The 25,311-nt window shown below is 41.0% G+C and overlaps 1 protein-coding gene across 3 annotated transcripts in view; it reads right to left on the reverse strand.

The window, feature by feature from the left end:
- Window positions 1-25,311, reverse strand: part of Ets65A (DNA-binding protein D-ETS-3) — a 79,977-nt gene that overhangs the window by 48,943 nt on the left and 5,723 nt on the right. For all 3 annotated transcript variants that reach the window (XM_076369242.1, XM_076369241.1, XM_076369240.1), the window contains exon 2: window positions 21,666-21,961. In XM_076369242.1, the coding sequence (XP_076225357.1) occupies window positions 21,666-21,948 (283 nt within the window). In that variant the 5' untranslated portion in view covers window positions 21,949-21,961. The remainder of the gene's footprint in view (window positions 1-21,665; window positions 21,962-25,311) is intronic.

A 25,311-nucleotide genomic window follows, 5' to 3' on the forward strand; every position in this document is an offset into this window, starting at 1 on the left:
GATAACTGATGTCGAATAAAAATGTTTAATAGCGTAAATAACTGGACAATAGTGTAACCTAAGAATTGTGGTACCAAATAATTAATAATTGTTCTCTTTTACTTTTGCTACAAAAGAATAAGTGATATATAAAGCCCTGAAGTTTTTCGTGAAAGTCAATGTGTTAATATGAGAGCTTCGCCAAGCAGGTTTCCGAATTTTCTCAAGACTGGGATATCAATAAAGAAATACTAGGGAGAAGAGAAAACGGCGGCAGATAGATCGGAAGAGGAATAGCTAAGAATTTTGTCCCCGACCCCAGGTAAATGGACGGCAAGAAACGAAAATACGAGGACGCGGAACGCGAGACACGTTCAATGAGGCGAGGATAAATGAATAATGGGGACGGAAACGCGAGTGCTTTTCGCGCGCGCATTGTTTTCCAGAGAAGAAGGTTGCTCGGTCCGAGGAGCCATGACAATCCGAGATTTTTGCGCGGCCCCGCCGTATCTGGGACGCGGGAACAGCCTCGGGAAATTCGAGATGGCGGACTGTTGGTAACTAGACCGCGGATGTTTATCGCGAATTTTCGTTTTCGTTGGGGAATTTTCAACTAACGGAAATTGTATACAATATTGTTTCCTGTATTCAGAGCTTTGGTAGATCGGTGACATTCTGCAAATAGATGATACTGATCTATATAGCATTACACTTAATAATTAGAATACAGTAATGGCATGTTATTATGAAATAATAATATAAAATTAAAAGCAAATTACTAATAATACATTATTAATAATGTATTACTGAATTACATTTTATTGATTTTAATACTTTATGGGTTACGAATGTGCAATAATTTGTAGCTTGGTGATTGTTTAACATTTCTTTGAATATAACCTAACATATGTAGATACAACAAGCTCCAAACGTTTCAATAAGAAAACATTCCAGGAAAATCTAAACAAAATTTATTACTAATAATTTGCTCTCTACCGATTTTCCAAAATTTTACACTCCACTCTCTACCAAAAACTCCACAATCCCCAAAATCCGCAATCACCATCAACCCCCGAAACACGCAAACTTCAAGACGCCATTCTCTCAAACTCAATCTCCTCTCGAACTACATTCCTCCTCAAATCCTCGATCCCGCAATTACCTATTACACCTGCTCCGTACCAAGTTACCGGTGTCTCAACCCGCAGATTCTGTGAGCCGGTCGCCTGTCTACCTGCCAGAAAAATAACGATTGCACCAGTGGTACATGAGGGTCCCGGACACAGAATATAAACTCACACCGCTGTGTGCCTAGGGAATGTTCTCAAAAACAAGGAGCATCGAGCGAAAACGATGGAAACAGAGACGATCCGAGAAATCACGGTAAAACCGTGAAGAGCGAGAGGTTAGAATGAGGAGAGGAACAGGAGAAGTCGGAGAAGAGGATAGAGGAACTGGCAGAGGGTGGAGAAGACGATAGGAGAGCGGAGAACCGAGAGAGCAGAGGCATCCGCGCGCTCATTTCCGTTTCGGTGCCGTCGAGGGGGACGAGGACCGAGGGGTGACGGGGGTGAAAGGGGGGCGCTAACTCGCGAGATATTAATTCCGTGTTAGCGCTAGGAGGGTTGCACGGGGGCGAAAACTACGTGCCGACGGGGGTGGTCGGAGCCCTCCAGCATCTCTCGTCCCTCTCAACCCTCGTTTCGCTAGCATCCCTCTCTCTCTCTCTTCTTCTCTTCCTCTCTGCTCATCTTTCTCCCTGTTCCTCTACCACTGTTTCCCTTTCTCTCGGCTCATCCCTCTTTCTCTATCTATCCAGCAGCATTCCACCATTCCCCCCGCCGACACAACGTCGCATCAGCCTCGAGTCTGCCACCCCTGCACGATTCCGGCGCAACTCTCACCCCCGTTCCAGCCGCTTCGTCCCGCATGCCCCTCGCCGTCGGTAGCCGCACGGTGGAAGAGCCGGCGGGAGGCGTTACAAATCAGAGATTAGCCATAGTTAACTCGACTTGCGCAGTCAAACAGTTAATCAATAAACGATTATTTACATCGCGTGGCCCGCGAGCGGGACGCCCGCGTTTGGCACTCCCGCGGTGCGGCGTGGCGGCCAGATTTTCGTTTCTGCGAGAGAAATAACGAATGCGTGGACCGATAACGGCGGAGTATTGCTCGCCGATTGATGAATGTCTAGTAACGCGGTATGAGGGTGGTGGGTTTTGTTGTAAGAATGATCGATTCGATTAGGTGGCCGCGGGCAGGTGATACCATTGGTTAATCCTCTGTGGTGGTTTAGCAGGATGGTGGCTTTGGGTGGGATTAGGAGTTCGATTTCAGATTGGTTTCCTTTTTCTTGATTTAACTGAGATAATCTTTGTCTAGCTCGATTACCTTTGATATGTGTGAAGTATTTCATTGCTTGAGTAATTGAGTTCAGAAACAAAAGCTGTGGAAATTGATGGAGATTTATATTAACCTTGCACTCAGATAAAAAGACCATTGTTTACCGAAGTATTCTAATATGGTTTAAAATATGAGAAACAATAAAATTCGATACCCGTTTTGTTTTTATCTATTTTTTAGTGCTAATAATTAGAACCTTATATGATTCAACTTAGGAGCACTGATTTTTCAAATGGGCACTAATCTCCCAATAAACCCGATTTAACCTTGTTATTCATCGCGCGATGATAATAATAGTAGAACCCTTTGCCAGTAGCAAGGGGGTAGGTGAGGGGGGGGGGTTGAATTGCTGAAGAGGGACGGAGGGTGGGCAGGGCGGGTGACTATGTAGAAATTACTAGTATCGATCCCGTTGCACGCGTTGCATATGCCGATCACCGTTTCATATCTGCTTCATAATCTAAATGACATACTCGCGGATTTTACATTCAATCACCATTTGGAGGTGACTCGCCGGCCCGGTACGCGCTGGCTAGTTACCTGTGACCCGTAAAACGAGCGACGACGAGCCGAACTTGACGATGAGTCCATCGATCAACCGTACACTGGCGTTCGTAAGCCACTGGACACTTAAATCGCCGGATGTGAAATAAGAATTGAACCGATTCGGGGTAAGTTCACGAAGAGTGAGATTCATGAACGAATACTATATCATCCTTTTTTTCTTATGTCAAACAAAATCCAAAGAAATCAATGTGAACTGAATGGATGATGACGATCTAATCTGAGATTCTATTAACGTTTCTTTATTGTTTTCGGTCTAAGATTCTATGCAATCTTCTTTAGAAATTTTTTCATAGTTTTGATTATTACTTTTTGTACTTAAGCTTCGATAGGTGGATGGAAATTCTAATTCGTAATTTTGGATTGACTTAAAGACACAACAATATTTGTTAACAGTAATTCTCTGTTAATTCGTTTCATGTTTCATTCTACGATTTTGCCCTAAATGTGTTGCAAAGTACCCCCTGTATAACTGTATAGCTGGATGTTCGGAATAGGGATATGCATATGCTGAATTCATATTCCCTTGTAGACACCCTCGTACATCCTCGAAATTATACCAGCCCTGTTCCTGTGCAGACAGGAGGCCAGTATACGTGCAAAATACGTTCAGGAATTCCCAACGGGTGTAACTTATGCGACGAAATTTAGTGTGGAAGCAGCATACTCTTACTGCAACGCGAAAACGATAATAACACAAATTTATTATAATCTATTAATGAAATAACGAAGATCTACATTTCAACGATGTCCTCCATTTGTATAATTTTTTATAAGTAGTAGTTACAAAGGTAGAGCTAAACGTTATTAAATAAAATTACTAAATGATGGGTAGCAATCATCCATTTAAAGTTAAAACTTTAGGGTTAATAAAAATTTCATTCGAAATACCCACCACGCATCTGACAAGAAATCGTAAGGTATCAAAGGTGGTTCAATGATGTGCAAAAAATGCGCAGATAGCATAGTCCAAATTAAACCTACCACTTCTTGTATCAGTGTTCCTATTACACCAAAAGGCGTTAATTAGAAACCACTCCCTTAAGCACCAAACAAACCATCAACAACTTTATCTCTTCAAATGAAACGAAGTCTAAACACCCTTCTCATTTAGACTCCCATCCCTTCTGTCGCCTAAGAACCCACCCCGCTACCAGCCTTGCACCCCGTGCCATTCCGAAGATGGCCTTGGATAACGTTTGACGCTCGGTGGGATCACGGATCGCGATCCATCTGACGGAGAAAGATCTCGTCACCACCGGAGAATCATAGGTGACTATCATCCAGATAGAGAAAGAGGGACTCGGTGATGGTAACAAACGACGATGAGCGCTAGGTTAGGTGGTGTGGGTGGTCGGAATGGCGGGTGCCGCGGCGGTAAGGGGTTGGGGGTGGAGGTAGCTGGATGACTGGCGGCGGAAGCGTCGTCATGGCGACGCATCGATCAGCCACCGCCACGCGAATCGAGTCGAGCCGAGGCCACATCATACACTGGTGCCCGTCACATTGCCCCCGCGTACCAACACACGCGTATATGTGGATGCACGTATACAGGGATACGTGTATATGAGACACGGATGAAGAAGCGGACACTGTGGCGCACGCAGACAGGGTCGAGCGGACACCGTGAACGCATCCCGCAACGTTCCGTGCTCGAACGGGGACCGCCTTAACCTTAGAGAGACTGATTGCGAACCACGAGACTCCGCCGCGAGCCTTAAAGCTGCGTTCACAAGGGTGAACGTGTATCCGGGCTGCCTGTTGCGATGCATTTTAATTGATAGGATTGTTTAGAAAATCGAATGGTTTATGCTTTATAGTGTTAGAAGTAGATTTGCCATTAGTTAAATGAAAATATATTAACTTATTTTTCCAGCTTATAAGGAGAATTTTTATGTTTCTTCAGTGTTAATAAATGAATTAGTAAAAATAGTTACTAAATTACTCGATGATTGTTCTATATCGGAACGGAGATTAGTAACTTTCTTTTGAACAGTAACACTGAAAGGGTTAGATTTTCTTACTCACAATGACTCGGTAGTTCATAATTAACTTACAATGGATATTATAAAATTTGATACAAGGTTCCTAACTGTTAATCCTTGGTTTTTAGGGAAATTCTCGTGTACATCTTGTTTTGAGGATTTTGATCTATCCAGTCTTACTTTATGATTCTCCTCATTCGTTTAGGGAAACGAAGTTCGCGGGACTCTGCGAAACGGATTATCCAAAGTGATCGCCACGGCGCGCGCCCGTTTATTCTTTCGACAGTGACCCGCGGTATTCCGTGTTCCACGGGGGCCGAAAGCGAGGAAGTAATCGCGGCGGCTGTTACCGGTGACACGGTGTAATGTCACGAGGAAATGAACGTCCCCGGCTCACGCAGCGCTCATTCACCGACTCCTTGAAAGGGAACCCTGACCTCGACCAGCCGACCAAGATTTTCCTCGGGCCTCTTTCCCACTCGATCGACCGGACACCGATTATTTCGTGAATTAGCCCTCAAATGCAGATGGCTATCTCGACCCATAATCGAATTTCTATTACGTGCACGAGTTTCAAGGAGAAATTCGTCTGTACATCAAACATTTCCTTGGCTAGTATATCATATCCAACCATTATGTATCAGTGATAGATAGCTGTACGTTTATCAAAATTTTCAAGGATTTCATTAAAATTCGCGAATCCTTGTAGTTACCTTAAGTTGCTTGATTATATTTAATTTCATTCCGATTTATGTTTAATTTAACCTTTAACACTAAGCCTTAGCTTCATAAATTTCTTCGATTCCCCTCATTAAGTGATAACATTACTACACTAGATGCAAACGAAAGAAGTTAATCTATGAAAAAAATAAAGTTCGACATACGCAGAAATTCACTTAAGCAAGTAAAAATGAAAATCTCCCTCTCGAATCCCCCATCATCCAGTGGCACCCGAAACAAGACACCCAATCATCAGAGAACCCCCAAGAACCGATCAAAAAAGCGACACAAATGCATCAGGATCCCGCAGCGATAGCGGCAGAAAACGGAAAGCGGAACGAGCGTCGACGTCGACGTCGTCGTCGTCGACTATAACAGCCGTCAGGAGGGACGGAGGAGGACGACCGGTGTTTGTGGCGTCCGCCTCCGTCCTGGCTGCCGACAAAAAGGCGAGAGAATTTCCTGAAATCCTTTCTGAGGGTCTGATTGCCATCATTATCGTGGAGTGGGTAGGAGTAGCACGGCACCGGTAGAGGATAGGGTGCCACCCCGGGGGTGGGTTTCGGGTTGTTGGAGTGCCAGTCGAGAACTCTGAGTGTACGTGTATGTGTGCGTATGTATGTGTGTGTGTGTGTGTGTGTGTGTTGGGTGGTTTACTGGTGGTAGAGAGAAGAGCCGAAGCTTTTTCGCGCGAGCGGAACCGAGACGGCGGATCGCGCGAAGGAAAGGGAAAAGAGGGCGATAGAGCGAGAAAGCGAAGGACAATCAGTGGTATTCAGTCCGAGCTGGGAGCTGGGAAGGCCAGGGGACCGCGGGTTGTCGGAACGACGGCGACGACGACGACGACGACGACGACGAAGAGGAGGAGGACGGTCGCGCTCTCGCGACTCTCCTCTGGAAGGCGAGCCCTGGAGGATCGATCGACCACCGGCAGCACCCCGCTTCGACGTAACACCCGTTCCGGCTGCCCACCGGAAGCTGCTGAACTGTGGCAGTCGAACGGCAACCGGTACACCTTTTCTTTAAGAGACCCAGATAGTGGCCCGTCTCCGTGTCAGGTGTTCCCTTTCGACTCGTTCGAGGACCGGGGCGGCTTTAAAGCCGTTTTTTCTAGAGTCTTGGAAGGTTTTCTTGTTTCCTTTTTATTTTCCTTGGTTTCGTTTTTTAATCGTTTGGTTAACATGAATTTGGCATTCGTAGGTGAGAGGGACCGAAATTATGTATTGTAGTTTTGGATTTTTGGTTTCTTTTCTTCCTTGTATTGTTGTTTTTTGGAGTCATTTGGTTGGACCGATTCGTTATGCAGTTGTACATAGATGACTGGGATTGGAAGGATTGAATATTTCGTTCAATGCTGTGAGTTTATTTTAATGAGGACCTTTGTTGGTGGATTAGCCTATGGGATACGATATTTTCTCTATGGAATATTAATGAAGTGTAAGAAAAGAGGGTTGGCGACTTTCTTTATATTGCGTATCAGAATGATTTGTATTATAGTTCATTTTATAATTACTAAAATTGATTTCTTTAGGAACTCAACTAATAAATTCTCCGATTAGGGCACGTACTATTACGAAAGCCAATAGAAATCGTAATCATAAATACATTTGTACGAGTCTTATATACTCTTACAATCAAACAATTTTGTACTCATTTTATAAAGTAATTTTTCTATTGTTTAATACAGAGTCATACTACGTACTTTCAATGAGATTAAAGTTCGCGTTACGGCCGTTACCATAGCGAAGAAACGAAATGACATCGATAATGTTCCAAATTTTTGGAATTGTCGAAAGTTCTCTCATGACTTATGTATAAGCTACGACCGGCAATTTCGTCGTTTCCTTATCGAGTGGCTCTTGGGGAGGACATTTGCTAGCCGGCAGCAATAAAAGGCGCGATAATTAGTTGCACCCCCGTCCCTCATCCCTTCTCCACCACCGCCATCGTTGAGGGAAATTAATCACCGGGCGGTGCGACTCCACGAAGTCGCAGTTCTTTGCCTGTACCCGTGAATAGGGTGTTTCGTAGCTTGTTACGCGTTAATTCCGGGCCATTTTCGCGAGCGCCGCGCGAAAACAATGAGGCGATGTTCCAGCAGGGTGACACTGCCTTCGGAAAAAAATGGCGAGACCGCTCGTTTTCTCGCTTCTCCCCTTTCCCCCCTTTTTTTTGATAGAGAGAAAGGTGCTAATGCGGGTCGACCTTCATACATAGGAAAATGGTCTTATTAGGGGACATTTTTTTGGCGCAGAAAAAATTCTAATATGCGTTATTGTTGAGAAAAATGGCCTGAGATGTTTTTTAAGCTATATGCGAAAGGAAATTTGAAGGGAATTAATGGGACATTGTGATTTATAATTAGATTTAAATGTATAGAAGTGTGATGAAATTGATTTATTAAAGTTGCTGGCGTGCTATTATTTATGTTTGTATTAAAATAGAGAAATTGCGAAAGATTTAGAAGTTGAAGAAAATTAAATGACATGTGTTTAAATTTGGAGTGTTCGAGTTAAGTAGAAACATTTTAAAAGAACTTATATTTGGATTGAAATTTGAATAGAACGCGGGTGTAAGTACAAAAATGTAAAAGAATGTATATTCAAATTTAAATTCAAATGCTCAAACTTTCAGTTAAACAGAGAATAAGCTAATTTGAATTATGTTGGTATTAACGAATAAAATCCTACATAAGTAACAGTTTCCTCAAGATAAAGTTTATTCTTTTCTTCCTCACGATTAAAGTACAACAAAATTATTCTATGCTGCCAAAAGAAACAAAACAGAAACAAGAAAATCTATTTTCTTTGTTGCCATAACGTTCCGACAATCATTCCGTTCAACAGAAAGAAATGAAATGGTAACCCATATTCGAACTAGTTCTTTTTGCCTCGTGTTTGGCAACGGAACGGTATTTCGATACACTTACACGTACACATAGTAGCCGAATTAAATCTTAAATAGGAGGATCGAAATCTTTGGAAAATCGTCTCCCGCATTGTAAATGTTGTTACGGTCCGAAACATTGGAACCAGCCAAAGTTCCTCGCCGCTATCATTTGGCGCGGAAGATCGTTTGCTTCCGTTCGTGACAGAGGTACTTAAGTGGCAAGATTTTGTATACTCTGGAACACGGCGATGCCGGTTCCCTGTATTTACGTGCTCGGTTACGTATTCCGTGAACCGATCAGGGGGGAACGTAATACCATTAGCCAGGTCTCGATGCCCTTTTCTTTCGGCAACTTCGTATTGGCTGCACTTCTTTCATGTAAATTAGAGGTATAGATAACCTTCTGGCTTATTACATATCGAGTCGGAATCGTGGTGAACATTTTATACCGAATTTAACCCTTTGTGATCAACGTCTAATACCTACGTATTCTACAGATGTTTGCTACAAAATATTCCTAACATTATGTTCTGAAATAGATTAATAAAACATTGTATTAACCTACAGTTGTTTTAAATAATATTGACGCAAATTTCTTGAGCAAAAAATCGCGAAGGGTTAATACGAACATTTAAATTTAATTGAAGGGAAATATTGCTTTCAGTTTGCGAATATTCATTTTTATAGTCAGTTAATTTCTATAAGGAATATACGATTTATTTTCATTAAGATAAAAATGATTCTTCCATACTTATGTCACTATAGCGGCACAATTCTTTCTCTGTCATCAATAGTTGTGTACATTATAGTTTAATTTAACATGATTGCACAGTGGAAAATTCTATCAGTCTGAAATTATAATGATATTACATTTATGATATACAAACCGCGTCAAACCTTGCCATACTGAGGTATAGTTTCGCAGCTAGTCCCGCCATAACTAAAAAGGTTAGTGAAGTAATAAACTTGCACGAAACAACACTAGAAGGATTACTAATATTACTAAGATAGTCTACATTCCTAGTTTCAAGCATTCAAATGACCAAACGACTATTAAAATAATTGTTCAACCGACCGCTCGCTGCAACACAAGAATCCTCTAAGAATAATAAAGCAGTCCTTGTCGGGGTCCCCTGTTCGACAAGAAAATAACACTATCATCTCGATTCCCGTCGAGGATTCGATGGATGACGGTCGAGAGGAGGGTTGAGGTCGGCGCGGCGGTGATCTGTTGCTCACGGTGCGATGCACGCCGACAATATTGACTGGGAGCCAAGGAAACCCTGAAAAAGGGGCAGCCTCCCTTTTCCACCCCCGACGCTCACTCCTCCGTCGACGGAACATTAAGCACACACGATAACGCATGATTAACTGGCTAATGACTTTCCCCCATGACGATCTCCCGCGGCGCGCTCCTCGGGGAGAGGATTCGGCTTCTGCAGAATCATCGCTGCGAGGGTGCCACCCACCCCCAAACCCCTCGCGGATCCGTTTTCTCGATAAGTGACAGACGTTTTTCGCCGTTAATCGGTCGGGTAATTTGTCGTTGACAAATATTCCTCTTTTTGGGCCCTCTATGATTCTTAATGGCCCTATTCAAACGACACGCCACGCTGTACACGATGTGTCTTGTGAAATATTAGTAGGAAACACCTTTTTGATCTTATTGCAACTATGGTTTTTGTAACTGTGTAAGTTAATGCGGTGTTCTGAAGACAAGGTGAAATTTTGAGGATAATGGTGGTTTTACGGGAATATTTTAAGAATGATCTTTAGCTATCGGAGAATTCACTTTAATTCGTTTTTGATTTTGAGGGTAACTTTTGGTTTTATTGTATGTTGAATACTGGAATGGAATATTTTTGTGTTGGTAGTACATGACAAAGATATTTGCATTTCGTAGTGAATGTTGGTATCTGGTTGCGTTATATTTCTTGTTCAATCTTTGTAATCAATAAATAAGTTTTTGTAATAGTAACTCTCTTTTTTCTTCTGTTTTTGATTTAAAAAAAACACATTCTAAATAAACTTCTTAACTTTTCGTATATAAATTTTATATTAATATTTTTTTCCCATTGTATTATTGTATTCGTTAACTATAACATTCTTGGATGTACATCGTGGAAACTTTGAGAGAAGTATTTGTTAAATCCTTTCTCACTGTATTAACAACCTTGACAATAATCTTAAAATCACTATACGATCATCGAGAGAAATAGATGTGCGAATTGAACACCGGGTTTAGTGTCGCAGAAACTAGCAAGGATGGCTACGAATACTGAGACATCTGTCGTGGCATGAGGTGACTAAAACAGGGGATGATTTCGGAAGATACTGCCATCTAGCCGAAGATTCTTCGAATTTAGGGGTAGTTAGTAGCTGGTCGTCGGTCTCGGTATTGATCTGAACCACTTCGCCGAGAAATGCCGGCGCATAAAGGGCCGGAGCCATGAGGGTAGCTACCCTTAAGTGATCTTCTTAACCGATCATCGTTAACAGTTCACTTTTATTACTCTGACAAGGTAAAGCCATAAATATCAGTTGTAGCAATCGCAAATAACTAAACAACATTGTTTTTTAAGCTGAGCCGACTGTAAAAAATTTAAGTAACCTACAAAGTAAATTGTTATTTCTATATTACGGAGATATAAGTACAGCACAAGTATATAGAAAGTAAATAATTATTTGAACATATTAAATCATTCACATATTTAGAATATTATAAAATATACTCCACTGTCTTCAAATAATAATCCCAATAAAAAATCTTTACAATATGTTAAAGATTATATATAGAAGATATATATACAGAAATATGCAAAATAATTCATCGGTTCAAAATCTAATTCTTATTACTGGCGAAAGATTACTAAGGAATCCTTAGACGTCGATCATTAACCCTCAACAATTTACTCAATTTCAGTAGATAAAACTACAAGCCACACTGACGTAACTTTTAAGTAAAAAGTCTCCCCAGAAAAGAGCTGATCGACGTTCGTTTAAAAAAAACACAAGGATCGTAATCATAAAAAATAATGCATAAAAGATATCTATTAACAAACATGTCAATCCAAGAAAGTCTATTCAAAATCTTTTGCACTAACACAATTTCTGCTAAGAACCTCCAAAAGTGAATTTAAGAACCAACTTCTACCCTCATCCAATAAAATACAAGATTCACTGTAACAACGGGCCAGGAACAGGCTAACGTTCTCGCTCGAGCTTCCATCGCGTCACGTGTGCGCGTTCGTTCTCCTTTTCCTCGCCCTTTCCATCCACCAGCGTCGCCGCCACCCTCGATCTCTTTTTTCCTCCTTTCCTAGCTATTTTTACCGTAGCCCGGCGGCCCGCACACAACCGTGGCGAGTTAGCGGCTTAACGAGGTTATTTCACGACGTCGGGGCTGGGTGGGCCACAGGTCGCGCGAGGATGAATAATGATTCGCAAGGGTTGGCCGAACGACCGGCCAGCCGTGGCACGTACGATCGCCGTTGCATAAGCGGCCGGTCACGCGGGACACGTGTAAAACTCGGGGATCCCTTTGGATAAGCCACGGAGATATATGATTCAAGGAAATTCGGAAGATTGGTGGACGGTCGCTCGACCGGCCGATGACAGTCTACCGACTCTCTGTCTCTCTCTATCTCAATGTTTGTGTGTCCCGGGGTGAATTGTTGCATTTAGGATGCATGGTAAATCTAGAGGATCAGTGGAATTGTTTCTGACGACGTTTGAAATTGAAGTACTGCGTTAGTGGTAGCTAGTTTTAGTGAGCTTTGACAAGAAGTAAGTTCGATTTCGAAGATTTTTCAATATGTTAACGAGGTTGTCGTATTGACTGGAGTTGCAGAGGTTTCAGTTAGGGGATTTACATCTTCGGAAGATTGTACAGGCATAAGAAACATGCAACAAGAAGACCGAACGCTCGAGGAGGATGCATTAAACAGCGCCATCAACTAGTTCGCCCGTTTTCCTCCAGCGAACAAGCTATAAACAGAAACTCTCTTCAAGAACCATAAACCGTTGAAGACGAAGCAAGAAACAATCAATACTTCACCCAGGAAACGTAAAATTTCTCAAACCGAAACTGTCTGTTCGAAATCGTGCGGTCGATACACCTTAGATTGCAGTTTCTATCTAATATGAATAACGTTCCACAAAAGAAGAAATTTAAAAGTTCATATACACAGAAATAGCAACGGATGAACATTATGCAAATGTACTCTGCTATAACATATTTAAAAAAAACCTTCAATACTGCTGAGTAAACCTTAAGGCCATAGAGAACCGTACATCCAAGCGAGAACCTCTGCTTCGAACGAGCACAATGACTCGGAGGAATCACAAAAGAGGAAACAAAAAGAGAAAAATCTAGAGAAAGCATCCACTACGATGAGAAAATGGCGGTAAAAGCTAAGGTGGCACGGTGTACCTAGACGGCCTGACGGGAGAAGAAAAGGAGTAGCGGTGGTGACGCGGGGGAGGAAAAGGAGCGAGAATGAACGGACCGGCGAAGAGGAAGATGTATCAGGAAGATAAGGCGGCAACGGTACCAGCGACGCGGCCCCTTCGATCCCGCGCCACCGGTCTTTGTTGCAAAGCGCAATAATTGCGCGGGAGGGTGGCCTGCGAGCCGCAGGGGGTTGGCAGGGGGATGAGGGTGCACGGGGTGGAGCAGCACGCGCCGGAAACGGAACCGAGAGTCGTGTGTCCCCGGCGTTCCCGGGCGGAACTATCATGATTAGTCACGGGGCCTTGCAACGAGCCGCAGGAGAACTAAAAGACAGAAACCACCCCCGAAACGGGGGTGCGGTGCCTGAGACTCGCTCGAGCGCGATCGAGCTGAACGGCAGCCAGAGAGAACGCGATCGATCATCGGCTTATTCGAGACCTCTAGCCGGGGCATCTCTTAATTGCTCGGGTTTTTCTGTTTGGTGACTTGGTGATGGGATTCCGGGATGGAATGTAATGTGAATTAGTGAGAAGATTCGGGAGATGTTTACTTTGGCGATTGGAAGTTTGAGTGGAGTTTGAAGGGGTTTGAATCGTTTCTTGTGCTGGAAGATTGATGTTTTCGTTGGTGTAGTATTTTTTAATGCGAGAATTTTGATAATGAAGTTATCTGGTAATTGAAGGGACCGTTGAAGAGATCTTTGTTTTAGGATTATTAAAATTACAGGGGGTAGTTGTGGTTGAAATTTTGAAATTAGATACAGTTTGGACATCATACGAATTGATTCGATATTAATTATACTTGATGGATTGTGTATGTCATTGGTTATTGCTAATATTTTCCGCCCCAATTTTATATGAATCATATTACGCGCATTTCACTACAAACTTGAAAATTGATTTAACATTTCGGGGAAAGAAATTATTATATAGAATTATTATATAGTAGTTTAAAAAGAACAATATTATTTAATATAAGTTCAGGTATTTCTTTCTATCTGTTTTTGAAATTCAGTGAGTCTTTAAAGGATTAACACAAGTTTAAACCAATCGCCAAATATTTCGCACTGTCTGTATCATTGAAAGAATATTCACAGCGATTCGCCGACAAAAATTCGATAATCCGCGTAAGGAGTTGTTACTCGGAGATTCCCTCCTCAAGGGTGAGCCTCGACGGATGTCCGGGGTCATGCGGACACGCCAGCGTCCCCGAATTTTCTTTAATGTATTCTTTCCATTTTTTTCCTCCTCGAGGGCCGAGAAGACAGTTACGATCCTCTGAACCTTAGTCACCCCTTGAGGCTGGGAATGAGGGTCGAACCAGCCGTAGTTGCCGGTGCCGGAAACGAAGGGGCGCGCAAAGGTTCCCCGGATGAAGGGCGAAAAGGGATCACACCGTCAGGGGAACGGCCGAACCAGCCGGGGATCGGCAAGGGCTGCTCGAGACCCCGTAACCACTACCCCCAAGTCCCCGTCACCCCGGGTTAACCGATACCGGCAATTATCAACGCGTCTTGGTCACTGTCGGGTCCTCCCTTCACGGATGAAAACTGCGCGACCTAAGGGGCAAATCTTTGCGAGCGAGTGACGCTGAACCTACTATTCGTATTAATCATTTTGTATTTTTTGGTACATATTGCTGGGTGTGAAATTGATACATAGTAGTATTTAATAATTGTTTGATCAGAATCTAGAAGAGTACAGGTTATGTTTTAAGAAAGTTAGAGGAAAACAAAAAAACAATTTATGGTCGATTGTAGCGATTGAACGAGCAGTTTATTTGTATAAAATAAGTTGGTTGATTCATCAAGATTTCGACTCGGTTGTATTTTAGTTTAGATATTACCAAATCGACTTATTTAATTTCTTATAAAGTTATCTATATTTTTTGATAATCGATGTTAGAACAGTAATAAATATGCAAGAAATATTTGATTATGTCTTTTATTAAACTCAGGAAACGAGTAGCACAGACAGTTGTTTCTGTCAGAAAGTTTTATAACGGTTCGATATCTAGCGAGTATTAACGACGCATGGAATACTGCTCCACTTTTCGGCATGTACAATACGGACACGCTGCATCCTGTGCATCTTTCCACCCACGCTGTGTGTAGGTGAAATTGGTGTAAAGGGTGCGAGAGGCGGGCCTCTCTTTTATGCTGCATCGTTTGTCCCGGGTGGTACCCCATTCCGTGCAATTAGACAGATGAGAGGTAACATTACCCTCGGTCACATAAAGTGTAGGCGTTCTGACGTTTTCCGGTCGAGGGCACGAAAGTGTCAGCAGCGATACTTTTCTGAGCTTTAATTGCCCGGTTGTTCCCTGTCGCCGGAAGACTCGTCTTCCTTGCCCCGTGTCAAGTGTCGCGCAACCATCGATGGACATAATACCGAAGACCGTAATTGTTTCTGCGGTTATTATATTTCTCTATTGTCTCCTTTTAGCATATATGTTTACTGATATTCTTCTGCACATTTTTTATAAAAAAGTATATAATGTGCTAAGGTCTTCTAATTTTAAAAATACAACAAATCGTATACCGTCGTTTTGGGACGTTATTAGGTAGTTCTGCATAGAACTTCAACTTTTAAACAGTCTGTATATTTATTACGTTAAAATATTCACATAATTCCACATAAGAATAATCTCTCAATGCAAGAAAGAATCTTTCATTTAATAAGACTTATATACGAAAAATTTCATATTATAATCTGAAATCTCGAAATGACCTGTATATCCTCCACAAAAATACTTGCAAATTGAAATACTTTTTTTATTGTTATATCTGCACCAATATCATGATGTATGTTTTAATGTATATTTGAAATCACGCCAGTGTTGATCTTAATTAAATGTCTCTTAATTTTGTACCACTCTATATAAGTGTCCCATGGTTTCAGTCCTAGTTCAGTCAAGCGTGGAGCGATCGAACAGCGAGCGGCGTTAAGTCCTGCAAGCCTTAAAAGGGCTAACCCGCGGCCGTTTGCGGCCGGGCAAACAGCGCGTCGCCGGCATGCGCGTCACCTCATTTTGTCAAACATCAATTACCAGCGCAAACAAGGCGGGATGGTGCTCGACCGGCGAACATTAAATACATGCACCGCCTTCGGACACACTGACACAATATCCGACATGTTATAATGGACCGATCGAGCACGAAACGAATCCGCTTAACGGGAAACTACTTTTCTACGGTTATTTGCGGCGTGCTTCAATGTCCAATCGATGGAATTTCTATGTTTTCGCCTTCGAATGTCTGCATTAAATTGATAAAGGGCACGTGGATCGAGGGAGAAGTGCTTTTTAACGTGGCCATGTAGGGAATATATATATAAACATTGAATACCGATTCTAATTCCGATAGATATGAATTCTCAACGAGGAACGAAGAAATATAACGATATTCTATAGGCTGTTTCATAACATGCGGTCTCTTTCAAAATACATAAATAATTATACATTTTTTTTTACTACAGAAGTGTCCATACTTCTAGTAAGAACATAATCAAATCCCACTTTTGTATATCGTTAAATCTTCAATTTTCATCTTTACAAATGAAACGCCCTGTAGAACACTGCCACGAAATGTATTCACATAAAATGAAAATAATTGAGCGAGGAGAAAGCGTAAAATAAGAAAGCGCAACGATACTCTATAGGGTATTTCATAACACGTGCTCACTCAATACACACAAACAAATGTACACTTTTTCAACACAGAAATGTCAACGATTCAATAATTCAGAAGTCAATAAGAACTCAGTTAAAATGATCATACTTTTTTAACATTAACCGTACCGAGAACGGGTCAAAAGACCGGATTTAAAATTCCGCGATTTCCATTATTCATCGAACTTTCTATCAATTCCTATCTTGCGTGCTTAATCAGTTCTCCAATTTGCCTCTTTCCTTTCGTTTGTGTCCACTAAAAAACATTTATCATCTACTTTCTTTAAGTTTATTTTGTATCCAGTTATTTGACTGGTTCTGATGCGAAAAGTGTCGGTATGATTGGTGTTAAAAAAAACCACTCTGAACCTTCTAAACGGAACACCCTGTAGATCATTGCCACGGAACGATCGCAGACTAAAATCAAAGTAGCCGAGCGTGAAGCATGCGGAGGGCCGCGTGCAGGGTCAGATAGAGCCGAGCCTCAAGCCGTTGAGGGTTGCAGAGGGTAGAGAGCCGCCGTCAGGAGGGATGCTGGGATGCCGAGGGGTGCATCCGGGATTCTCCGAGGGTGGCGATTCGCGGGGCGGTCGGTCGTCATGGATACGTTCCCGGCTAACCCCTAACCGCTCCTCCTCCCTTGTCATCCAACATTTTCGCGACTACGCCGCCATCATCGACCCACCATCTTGCACGAGGACAGACGATTCACCATACAGCCCCAGTCCTACCCCTAACCTTCCCCGGTGAAAAAAAGTTTTCGGCTACCCAAGACGCCTCCGCGTTACCCCGAGACCCCGTGATAATCTCGCGATCGATTAATATTTTTTCTCTTCTTTGCTGACGAGGTGGCGAAAGGGAAGGACGTCTTGCTTTTCGTCTTTTTAATTAAGAAGTTTTTCGTATTTTCGACGGGTAGGATATTTTCGGGTATTAGATTCGTGCTATGTTCATGTGTGACGGTTGCCGGAGTGTATGAATTTAGATTTTTAGAAAGGAATTTGAACAAGCAGTAATTATGTGAACTGTTATTTTCTTCGATAAAGGTTTTGCGAAATGAGAAACTAAAATGAAATTTTGTTCATTTTTGCTGTACTTTGGGTTTTATTCAATTTTAAAAGCTTCAGTGTAGCGTAGGTGTTTAGTTTATCGCGATTTGCATTTTGACACTTTTTATCAGATTTAACAATCGAAAGAACTGTTTCATCAACTACGAGGAATATAATTATATTTCTACCATCTTATTCATATGCAACAACAAGATATTATACAACAGTAAGCGCAACCTTAATCAAAAACCATTTCTTCAAATACCAAGCCATTAACAAACATAACCAAAGCAACATAAACCAAAAACAACTTTAATAACAGTCACGTCCAAATCTAACTAAACCAAAACAGATCATACAGCATCAACATAATTTGCATACGAATATGAATCGAAAGCAATTACTAAATATTATTTCCTCGAAATACGAAAATCATTCTCCTTCCTTTAAGATCGTCAAAAAGACGGAAACCCGTAGAGCGTGGTGCGGAAAGGTTCGCAGAGAGCCCGTGGCCGATAAATTTCCGAGGAACGAGCAGGATATTGGTGTGGTCGTGGAAAGCAGTCGACGACCGTTTTGCTCGGTTGGCAGCGGTGCAACCCTCGCGCAACGTTGCTCCCGGCCATCGCGCCGCGCCGAGCCGCGCCGGGGGCGTGGGCGGCAGATAACGTGATTTACACCGGCCGGGTAATTAATGTCCCCGGCGAGCGCCGTTTTAAAAAAACAATCGGAAATCGGCGACAACGAAGAGCAACAGTCAGGCCGCCCGGTATCGCGGCCGGCACCGGCTGACAAATTATCGCGCCCCGAGATTTTCCTCACCCCTGCCCGCGATTCGCTCTTCCTCTTTTCCCTTCTCTTCCCGTTTTATCGAGGCCGGTCGATGGCATGCATCTTAGAATCCACTGGTGCTGCGCCTGGGCAACCTCCGGGTTGAAAAGAGATTCTTCGAAAGGGATTTAGACATTTTTGGGACTCTTCTTAGAGGTTGATTTATTTTTTGGAGGAGGAATAGTGAGAGTAAGAGGATAGGGTGTTTTTTTTTGTTGGTGATGTTTTTTAGATATTTTTTGAATTTTTCTTTTTGGGGTGAATTTAGTTTTGAGTATCACTTTCGTGGTTTGTTTTTCGAGATTGTTGCTTTAGAAAAAGGTAGCTTGTTATTTTTTTAAGGGTGTATGTATAAATATACAAATAATGAAGGGGTAGTTTGTTGTTAATGTGATAATAAAAGGTAGTCAAAAATATTGGGATTGATTTGTCCTTTGAGAGAAGTTTGTTTAAGAGTTAAAGATTATTTATATCAATGGAGACAGTTATTTTTACTGCTGTTTCCTGGAAATCTACACCTTGAAATTTTTATAAAACTGGAAGCTGATAAATGGTTAAAAAGAACGTGAATGTTTATTGATTTTGTGAGGATAAATTCTATCATTCAGCTTGTTGATTAATTTGAAAAAGCTGAAAACTAAAAATAATTTAGAATCGTAAGAATTATAAAATATTAAGATGTCAACGTCATTATTTCCTGAGTAGTATAGAACGTTTAGGGACTCAAGATATGGGAAAAGCGATTAACTCGAATGTAATTTAATTTACATAAACGTTTTTATCGTGTAACACTGTTCCTGGCTAAATTAGTTTATAATGAGCCAAATCTAAGTCACGGGTAGAACACTTATAGTTCTGTTGAGATACTTTTTGTAATGTCAAGCTTATTTGCCGTGACACGATCGAGCCACGTTCAGGTAATAAGCAACAACGTGAGAAAAGTGCTAAAATTGCTACGTGCGATCACGAGAAACGTCAAGATGGAAACGTTTGATTAGATCCCTGAATTCGTTAAAGCCGTGAGAAAAGGAGTGACTTAGGGCAATTGTGTCGGTCAATCGTGTTAACCTTTCGATTGCGGTCGATTTGAGTCACATGAATCCTTTCATGAACACATGTTTACTTCTACGTATCGAAAACAAAACAAAAAGTACATAAAAAATGTAGACCTTTAAACAATATAATATTATATGAAAAAAATAGATAAAATAAAGATACACGTTCTAGTGATTACTTTATTTACTATTAAATTGCGTAAAATTATTTAAAATTACTATTAAACTTTTTGTTTATTTCTAATAATTTCGAATAGTGAACAGAATTAAAAATATTAACACTGCAAACAAAAATTGTAATTCAGTCATTGTAAAACAGATCTTACCACAGTAAAATACAATTAAGACACAAATCAATCAAAATATCGACAAATATGCACTTCCAATTTATATAATATAAATTAGTGACTTCAATTTTTTACTAGATCCAGCGTTAAAAATAAAGTATCTAGGTTCCTTCCTTTTTCCAGAACACTTCGTATACATCAATCACGCTTCAAAATAAAACGCAAGGAGAAAGCTGCAAGAGAATCAGATAAAAGTTTCAATTTGAATAATCATTAGAACAGAAGTTTATCTCTAGCTGGGCTCTGTACCATTCCAGGCCGACACGAGCTTGCGCGTAATCGAGTCGCGTGTGCTTTTCCACGCGTGTTCGCGTGACACCCACTGTTACCATCGGAAACGTCGTTCTGGCCAGGTTAACTTGTCCGACTTCGATGCGTGTCCAACGGCAGCTTGCTGCCCTGCCACCAGGAAAAAAGAAATCATTCTTTTCCACAGCGATATTCAACTACTACCTTCTACCCTCCGTAACGTCGCGCTTCACCTCTTTAACGTTTCACTTTCTGTCTGCGGAATCTCGTAGCGTCACACAACAAGTAATTAGGTTATTGAAAAAACAAAACATTGTTTCAATTTTCTTCCGGTATCTTAATCTTTTAACGGTTATTATATTTTATTTATTTTATTTAATCTTCTTCCATTTAGTTCCATTTAATTCTATTTTCCCCGAACATACTTTCAAATTTGATAAAGGCATAAGATTTGCTTATTATTTATGTTAAACTTATTATTTTATGTTACTATTGTTACTATTCCATGTTAATATTGTTACTATCATCATATTACTATTTCATACGTTCCTATTTTTCGATAATATTTCAAATGTTTAGATTTCCTAAAGATTGCCGCAGTGTTGATTAAAAGTTTCTAATTGTGACCTTTCAATTTTGTTGAAAAGAATTATATCTTTGATTGGCAACGCAAGAATGTCGAGGAAAAAATAGGGTCTCGTGATCGTGCACGGTTCGCGGATCATTATTTCAGGCAGGCTCTGATTATCGCAATTTCATCGACGTATCGACAGGAGCGTCGAGGCTCGTTCATGGAACGTCCTCCGTTAACCGAGGGAACGGGTTTCGAATTGGCCTGTAATTATCGGGCTGCGGGTATTCCGCGTTTATAATAATTACAACAACGTTACGTTCGTCGCACGCAAACTGAATTAAATGCTGGTAACGTGAAGAATAATCAGTGCTGATTTTCGAGTGAAATGCTGTTTGAAACCTTGAACAGTGTACACATTATATATTTTCATTCTGAACATCTTGTGCCTGATAATGGTACTTTAAAGTGCCATTTTCGTTAATTTCCCACTGTAATTACCATGTATCCTTAAGGTAACTTCTGTTTTATGCTTATGTATTTAAACACACTCTTTTATATAAGTAAATTTTTGCGCCTTGGTCAAAGACTACATTCATCTCAACAATATCTTTTTCTTTCATAATTACATTACAAATATAAATATTTTCTTACTATTTCACACCTTTCTATTCTAGTTTCAAAGGTGAAATAAAATCATTGAAAATAATTTAAAACCTTGGTCACTTGCAAGGTTATGTATGACTTTTCAGTCTCAAAAAGGCAGTAAATTAATAATTAAATTATTAGATAATAAAGTAATCCTTAAGAATCAAATCAAAAGATAGATCATACGGTGACGCAGTTAAACGACAAAATTGCTAAAGATTCATGCGGATATGTAAAATATAAAATTACCCACCTGTGATGGAGGCGGTTGGCGAAATGGCGGATGGATTGGCACGTGGTGGGGGCGAGAAAGCTCCGGAAAGGTAGCCTCCGCGATCGGCCAGAGCCTGTTTCGCCTTGTCGACGCTTTCCTTGAGCCTCTGAAAGGTGCTACCGCAGGTTAGACCGCGGTACGGCCAGTTTTCCTGCTTGACGCCGGCCGCGGTAACACCTGCGGCCGCGGCCGCGGCTCCGGCTCCGGAGGCTCCCTTTAACTCGAGCGCACCTGCGTACGAACAGCTAGCGCTGTCGTACATCACCAAAGAGCCCCTGAAAACAAGTATTTTTCGTTTTTTTACTTCATTGTCGATGGAAATATTAATTTTCTTATTAAAGGTAAATGTTCTAAAGTTCCAGAGATTACAAAAATATTTGGATCTTGTATGTAGCTTTTCATCTATGTTTTTTAATTAATACTTGTTCCATGAGTTTTGAAATAAGAGGTGGAGACTATTTTTAGAAATAGTGTCTTTGTTCACTAGAACATAGAACTTCAATATATGAAATGAAATTTTAGTTCGGTTCAATAACAGTTTCTCATGGGCGATAAAAAAATGATTAACCAAAGTTCTAATGTAAGTAGGAATTTGGGGCGAATCTGATAATTTTCACTTTTCAGTTTTTTTACTTGTAAAATGAAGATTTTTAGTTTTCAAAATTTTTTTACTGATGTTGAAGCTCAATGTGCGGTAATAACAAAATTGAACAAATTTTCATTCGCAGTTTTAATTATTAGTTTTTCGCTGTTAAATCTGAACTAATCCGATTCGCATCGGTCAACCCTATTACGTAGTCCTACTATTGTATTGTGATCCACTAACACGCAGAAAACGAAAAAAATTCATCTGAAATTTTGCAATGAGTTCTCTAATACTCCCTTACAATGAATCCTCAAATTTCAAGTAATTTCGTAATCGCCGAAAGAAGGAACGCATGAAAGTCGCAGTCTCGTTGCTTGAAATTAATGGCTTCTTGGTACAGTCTGACAAGAATCGACGAGCGTTTTTCAGTTTCTGAAAGACGCTATCTAACGCGAATCGCGCGTTAATCTCCGTCACGGCGGCGTATCGCAAAGGGAAAAATGTAATCCGCAGACAATGAACGGTGCTAACCGGGCAAGTGTGAGTTACTTGAACTGTCGACAGCACTTGCGTACAGTAGGCAGCGTCGTTAAGGATCATTAAAGGACCCTCGAAGCATCCGGTAAAGTCACGATCGAATTAAATCGAATGAGCGTGTGCGCAAGAAAGTTTCTTGCTCGCGGACGGAGCGGTGAATACATTACGGAGGGGACATGATCGCGTCTCCAGACGTCGGGCAATTATGTCTCGCGTGATATCGATGACATTTATACACCCGGTTGATTGAAATAATTCGCTTACAAGAAAACATTATTATTCCTCATGATTATACGAACTTTAGAATATTCTATGTTGATCTTTTCTTAGAGGAAACAATAGTCGAGATCGTTAAACAAAAATATTGTTCGATATTTAATGTTTATATTTTATAAATTTGCAAAGATTGAAAAGGTAAAATAGTTAAAAAGTTTAGATTTATTAGATCTTTATTTCGTTTTTAATAAATATGAAGAAAATAAAGGTTAAACATGATTCTCTTATGTTTTGAATGTTACACCGTAGAATCGAATATTAAAAGAAGTATGACTTACATTGAATCTACTGACCTATTTCAATATTAAAAAAGGTAGTTAAGCACGTAATTTTAATTGTTTAATAACAATTAAAAAATGTTTCCAATTTAAGAGGCGAAAACGCTGCGAATATAGTTATTGCCTGAAGGTTTTATCAAGATCCCCAAATTAAGTTTTTCACGTTCAAATGATTTTTATTTGAAAATATTTTCACTATCAGAGTTTCCCAGCTAAAATTGCTTGAGTAGTTACGAGGCAAGTTGGGACGGCGCTTCTCAGCCAGAATCCAGATCCATCGCGTGGAAGGAAGAGCCCGAGGAGATATCGGCGAATTAACGACTAACTGGAGGTGGATTACGTGCACGTAACAACCAGGAACTTGTAATCGATCTGTCCGTAATTTAGCCGTCCGTCGTGCATCTGCCAGCTGATCTACATTTCATCGACGGGATCTCCGACTTATCTCGTTTATCGGAGTTCCGAAAGTGATAGCACGAGAAAGGATTTGCATAGATTCGAAACGACACGATCTTTTCGCAGAATGAATCCGAAGAATTAACAAATTTTAACCAGATATTTATATGCGGTAACGATTCATAAATAGTTCGATCGTTTAACTTCGCGTTGATATATTGAAGGTTTTCAGCTATGAACCTCATTCTTGAGTGAGACTTATCTATAGTTGTATCTGTGGTTGTAATATATTTGTGTACAGTATTGGTTCGATAGTAAACCATGTCATTGAAATATATTAGAGGCAGACCAACAAACATTCTAATTATGCAAAATGTAAGATAGTGTTACAAATTACAACTATATGGCATAGTACAGGAATGCTTCGTTAGTTGTCCGACTATCAAATTTCAGTGTTACATCGTTCATATTCTTTGAAAATGATCTTTAAATGAGAACAATCACAATAAAAATATATACATATAAGTGCAGGAATGCTTCGTTAATAAATCGTCTTGTAAATCTTCTCTTAGCTTCGAACACATTAAACATTTGTTACGAACATTTAACATTCCCAATAACTAGAAATTCCTACTCTAAAAAAAAGTCAAACCAGTATTACACAAACTCCCACTAAAAACCTAATATACAGGATGATACTCAGACTATCAACACGTTTCCCCCACATTCCTCAAAATGTCTCATTAACTAAACGCGTGTCGCATGAAACAACACGTTATCGCCCCAAACACAGTTACCGAAACAAACGGCAGTATCAATCATCTTAAACATCGCGAATTTCGAATAATTTCCTCGGCCGCTATACATCACGCCTCGCTCCCCGCGACCCACAAAGGATCCTCTTACTCGTCTCTCCTTTCGAGCCGCGAAATCTACCGCTTCCTCCCCGGGCGAGTTACATAAATTATTTTCCCCGGACCGGACGCGAACAATGACCAGAATAAGAATGGCGGGAGCGGTGTTACCTGGCGCGGCCGCCGCGACGATTTCCACGATGAAACGCGAGCTGCGCGCCGAATACGCCGATCATCGATCGTAGAAGCTCAGCGTAGAGGATAAACGCGTGTGCACTTTTTTCTCTCGGGATATCAAAGATCGCGTATCTCGGGGATATTTCGTAAGTCAGTTCCACTCGGTATATTTCTGCTATATACTTGCACGTATACACAGGATATATACTTATATATGTACGTATAGATTCACCGGAGAGATAGAAACAAGCAAACAGCCGCGAGGAACGCGCGAGCAACGCGCCGGTTCAGATACGCGCGGATGTCCACAATGTATCGAGGTCAATTTAATCACGTTCACAAAACTGTCACATAATCACGGTGCACCTCCGGCGGACCGCGAGTATACGGTTTCCGCGTCCCGTCAACGAGACCCGCTACGCTCAATGGCCGCCCGCGATTTTCCACGATCGCTTTTCTATGACCGGACGATCATCCGCTGCGTGGCAAGTTCAGTTGATCAGCGTTACGTTCTTTTTTCT

The sequence above is a fragment of the Nomia melanderi genome, chromosome 7 (genome assembly GCF_051020985.1).
Source record: "Nomia melanderi isolate GNS246 chromosome 7, iyNomMela1, whole genome shotgun sequence".
NCBI lineage: Eukaryota > Metazoa > Arthropoda > Insecta > Hymenoptera > Halictidae > Nomia > Nomia melanderi.